Consider the following 5,000-nt stretch of genomic DNA (forward strand, 5'->3'; position numbering starts at 1 on the left):
TTCTTGCAGATTAGGCGATATGACGTCAGGATTGTGCCATGATACGTCATTCCAGCCTGCGTATCAAAAATCGACATTTCAAACAAATAAACGAAAAAGAATTAAAATAATTTCGTTGCATATAGACGAATAAATATTTTTGCATTGGTATGACGTGAAGATATAGATAAATATATATTTCTATATTAGTACGACGTGAAGATCTATTTGTATGCGTACCGAGATCATCCGCTAAGATGAAGACGAAGTTTGGACGATGTTTCTTGGACCGGCATTCCTGGACGATCAGTAGAACGACCAGAAATCCAAGAATCAATGCGGAGGCCTTGCCACGCATTCCGAACTTAGAAATAGAAAAAGAAAATAGATTAGAATAAATAGATAATAAATAGAAAGAAAAAGTGTGGTTGGATTTGCGTCTCTATTCAGTAACAAAACAAATAGATAAATAATTCCCAAGAACCGTATTCTTCCACAGTATGTGTGTATATATATTTTCCTAGTTGTACAAGACAAGAGCTGTGATCATCGGGTCTCGTTTCTGCTTCCATCGGTCAATCTTGGCCTTAAATTTTTTATGTTTATCTATACAACTTTCTTATCTATGCTGTTTCAAGAGCCATACAAAGAAAATGTATTTCTTAATATACTTCAAAGGCAGTTTATAAGCTTCTTCACTTTATATGCACTCTTGATTTTTTTCATAATAGAAAATATTTTGTTATATCCATTCGTTTCATACTTCATATGTAGGTAATTTAATTTTGAATGGTAACCATTTTACTTATCGTTTCTTAACTTTTCTCTATTATGTATTCTTATTTATTCATTGATCTATCGGTTTATTTATTTGTTCATTTATTTGCTAGTTTATCTATTAATTTATCTATTTCCTGGAAAGAACAAAACTTTTTTCAATGTGTACCATAGACACTCCTATTATGCCCAAGTGATATTGCACTAAATTTGCGAAGTCGTAGAGGAAGAAGAAGAAGAAAGAAGAAGTAGAAGTAGAAGAAGAAGAAGAAGAAGAAGTAGAAGAAGAAGAAGAAGAAGAAGAAGAAGAAGAAGAAGAAGAAGAAGAAGAAGAAGAAGAAGAAGTAGAAGAAGAAGAAGAAGAAGAAGAAGAAGAAGAAGAAGAAGTAGAAGAAGAAGAAGAAGAAGAAGAAGAAGAAGAAGAAGAAGAAGAAGAAGAAGAAGAAGAAGAAGAAGAAGAAGAAAAAGAAGAAGAAGTAGAAGAAGAAGAAAGAAGAAAAAGAAGAAGAAGAAGTAGAAGAAGAAAGTAGAAGTAGAAGAAGAAGAAGTAGAAGAAGAAAGTAGAAATAGAATATGAAGAAGAAGAAGAAGAAGAAGAAGAAGAAGAAGAAGAAGAAGAAGAAGAAGAAATATCAATTACATAAAACTTATGAAGTCAGTACTCTGCACGGGGTACATCGAGCCTAATAGCACGGCTTATCGCCCATTGGGATATAAAAAAACGTGTGAAACGGTGGGAACGCGCCTGTTGCTGAACACAAAAGATAATTATGTAACACAGACTCCCACTTATCGTGGGGAATTCGCTTGACGCGCATAGAAAATGGGCGGTATTTCAAAGGAGTACCCACGAGCGCGTGCGCGCGCACACACACACACACACACACACACACACACACACACACACACACACACACACACACACACACATACACACACACACACACACACACACACACACACACACACACACACACACACACACACACACACACACACACTCGGTGGCGCAGTTGGTAGAACGATGAACTACTAGCATGGTGGTGCGCGTAGTGCTTGGTTCGAATCCTGCCCAGGGCCGAAATTAATTTCGGTACAGCTGCGCTTCGGGTCGTTACTCTGACTCTCGTGGGCGGGGAGTTGGGTGTGTGTGTGTGTGAAAGGTCATAGCATTACCCATAGATCGGACCTACGAGCTCTGAGCTCTCTTCCAGGAGGGAAATAGCTGTCGATTACGAGTCGAACACGTGATCCAAAAGACCAAGTGAATACACACACACACACACACACACACACACACACACACACACACACACACACACACACACACACACACACACACACACACACACACGACTCGTGGCGCAGTGGTTGAGTCTCCGGCCGTCATTACGGAGGTCCGGGTTCTAATCCCGCCCAGGGCTGAAATAATTTCAGTATCGCTTCGCTGCGTAGTGTTTCTCCAACTCTCGTGGGCGGGGAGTTGGGTGTGTGTGTGCGTGTAAGGTCACAACATTACCCATAGATCGGTCATATATGAGCTCTGAGCTCTCTTTCGGCAGGGAAATAGCTGTCGATCACGAGTCCAACACGTGATCCAAGACCATGCTGAAACACACACACACACAGACACTCACAGTCACAACACAGCCATCTTTATAGAAGGGCTGAGTGTTTGGATGTAGATAATGTATAACGTGACGTCATGGTGCTCGGTCATACAGCAACCGCGCCATAGACAGATTCAGTGTTCTGGTTTTATTTCATCCTGTTCTTCATGGGGTCAGTGTGTGTGTGTGTGTGTGTGTGTGTGTGTGTGTGTGTGTGTGTGTGTGTGTGTGTGTGTGTGTGTGTGTGTGTGTGTGTGTGTGTGTGTGTGTGTGTGTGTGTGTGTGTGTGTGTGTGTGTGTGTGTGTGTGTGTGTGTGTGTTTGTGTGTGTGTGTGTGTGTGTGTGTGTGTGTGTGTGTGTGTGTGTGTGTGTGTGTGTGTGTGTGTGTGTGTGTGTGTGTGTGTGTGTGTGTGTGTGTGTGTGTGTGTGTGTTTGTGTGTGCGCGTTCGTAGTTTAAGGTTGTGGTTCCTAAAGATTTTCCAGTCCCGATACACCAAAATTCAGTTCCAAGTCAACGTGATACTCCCTCTTTCCAATATCAGCCTGCTATTCCCAACTTTTAGTTTTTTAATTTTTAGTACATAAAAGCAAACAGGACGGCTATAAGCAAACAGCTGAATTGTATGGACTATTTCTATTTTATATTGAGTAAATAAATTATTGAAGTACAACTCTTGATATAGAAAATCTATATTTCCAAGGATTCTTTTTTTCGATATCCCAGTTCCTGCAGAACATGAGAAATGTGCATTTTAGTTTTAATAACCATAGGCACAAACATTTATAGTTTAGCTTCAGGTTCGTCTGTATGGGCGTCAGAGGCACATGTCTTAAAGCTATTTTCATATTAGGTATCAGTATAACAGAACACGAACTAACGAATCACGAAGCAACCTGGTTTCATAAAGTGAACTTTCGTCTGCCAACAATTCGAGTAGTTACGGAAGGCTTTGTTTGCAATATTTTAGACTTTTCTGACAACTTGTGTAGAAATTATTTATTCTTTTAATTCAAATGTAATTGATATTCATTTTCTTTGTATATAATAAAATAGATCTTGACATAAGACTAGTAAAAAGGAAACTTTTGTAGTCGATGTCGTTTGTGTTTCAACATATTCAAAAGAATACGCCTCAACCAATGAGAGGCAACGTGAACTTGGTTGGCTGTGATTGTGGAGGAGAGTACACGTTCTCTGTCACGCAGGGCTACCATTTCGTAGAATTTTGTACCAAAACGTAGAAAAATAGCGGCATGTGGCAACTGCACAAGGACATATCAGCGGGCTGTTCAAAACATTCAAAAACTCAAACCTTTGTTTAAAAATCATAGAACTAGTTATCAAATAATAAATGGTACATCAAAATATGACTTTTATTGGTAATTGTGTTACTTATAAAATAGTGTACCCCAAAAGATACGTTTTTATGGTGTAGAAAAAAATTCTACGCTGAAGTTTCAGCTTTGTTTTAGCGATAATAATAATAATAATAATAATAAAATAATTGTTATATCTTACTGAATATGTTAGGGCATGGGGGTCTTATATACATTCAAGAACTAAAACCAACATCTTGTCAAAGTTTGACAAGTATATCTTGCTATCAAAGTATGCACACACCAGAGAAAAATGTATGCCCCGGTATGGCAACACTCCCATCTTACACGGCAGTGTAGAAAACGCAGCAACCCTGCAGTCACGGTAATGTGTCACCGCCATTTAGTTCAAGACTTCTTCAGTTCTGTGTTTCACATTAACATGCCCAACAGGTGATGTCTCCCTCGTTGCAATGGAAATTATCTTGCTGGTCCTGAAGTGGCTTATTTTGCCATTCCCGAGTGATGCAACATTGTCCCACGAATGGGATAAAGAGGGACAATTTTACACCTACTCAGAGCAGCAGGGTAAGTACTTCAATATTATACCATCCCTTTTTGGAAGTAAGGTCACTCTTAACTCACATTAAAATTGCTATGTCCATCTAATCTAGAGAAAAATAAAATGTAAACTCGGTATATCGCATATTCAATGAGTATTCCCTCCTGCCGTCAAGTTGCAGATTATGTAAGAAGATCTATATGGTAAGTGATCTTCCAGTTCTACAGGAAATAGCTATGTGGTTACAAAAATATATATTTTATGTAAGACGTACTAACTTGTAATAAAAATGTATAGGATTTGTCACTGTAATAGTTACATACAAGACATTACCACGGGTTCTCTTCCTTGCCCAGGTAAGGGGAGTAGACAATATACTTGGTATACATTGCAGTCAACAAACTACCAACAAACCAACAGAAAACCCTGCCTTCATACATTCATTAAACCAGAGAAATGTCGCCATAATGAACATCCTTACAGATAACGATATTTTCCTACCAATAAATACGATAGTGAACACATCATTAGAAAAAGTTAGAAAATGTTAGTGTGAGCATCACACTCAGTTTCAGAACAAAAGAAAATTACCTCGTACACCAAAATAAGAAAGCTGGAAAAAGGTAAGTTTAGACAATAACGGAATAATATTACTGAGGTTAATGTCGATTATATTCGTCGTTCGTTTTTCTTACTATGATAAAAATGTAATTACAAATCAAAACCATGTTGTGGGCTTCTTTATCTTAATTACA

At 38.3% G+C, this 5,000-nt stretch overlaps 1 protein-coding gene across 1 annotated transcript in view; it reads right to left on the bottom strand.

Moving 5' to 3' along the window:
* Nucleotides 1-5,000, bottom strand: part of LOC143024920 (arylsulfatase I-like) — a 14,718-nt gene that overhangs the window by 7,290 nt on the left and 2,428 nt on the right. Inside the window, exons 2-3 of the mRNA XM_076184386.1 lie at nucleotides 220-343; nucleotides 1-56 (exon numbers count right to left, since the gene is read on the bottom strand). The exon at nucleotides 1-56 is cut by the window's left edge and continues 108 nt beyond it. Coding sequence (XP_076040501.1) covers nucleotides 1-56; nucleotides 220-337 — 174 coding nt within the window. The 5' untranslated portion in view covers nucleotides 338-343. The remainder of the gene's footprint in view (nucleotides 57-219; nucleotides 344-5,000) is intronic.

The sequence above is a fragment of the Oratosquilla oratoria genome, chromosome 4 (genome assembly GCF_046742065.1).
Source record: "Oratosquilla oratoria isolate Oo_2021 chromosome 4, ASM4674206v1, whole genome shotgun sequence".
Taxonomy (NCBI): Eukaryota; Metazoa; Arthropoda; class Malacostraca; order Stomatopoda; family Squillidae; genus Oratosquilla; species Oratosquilla oratoria.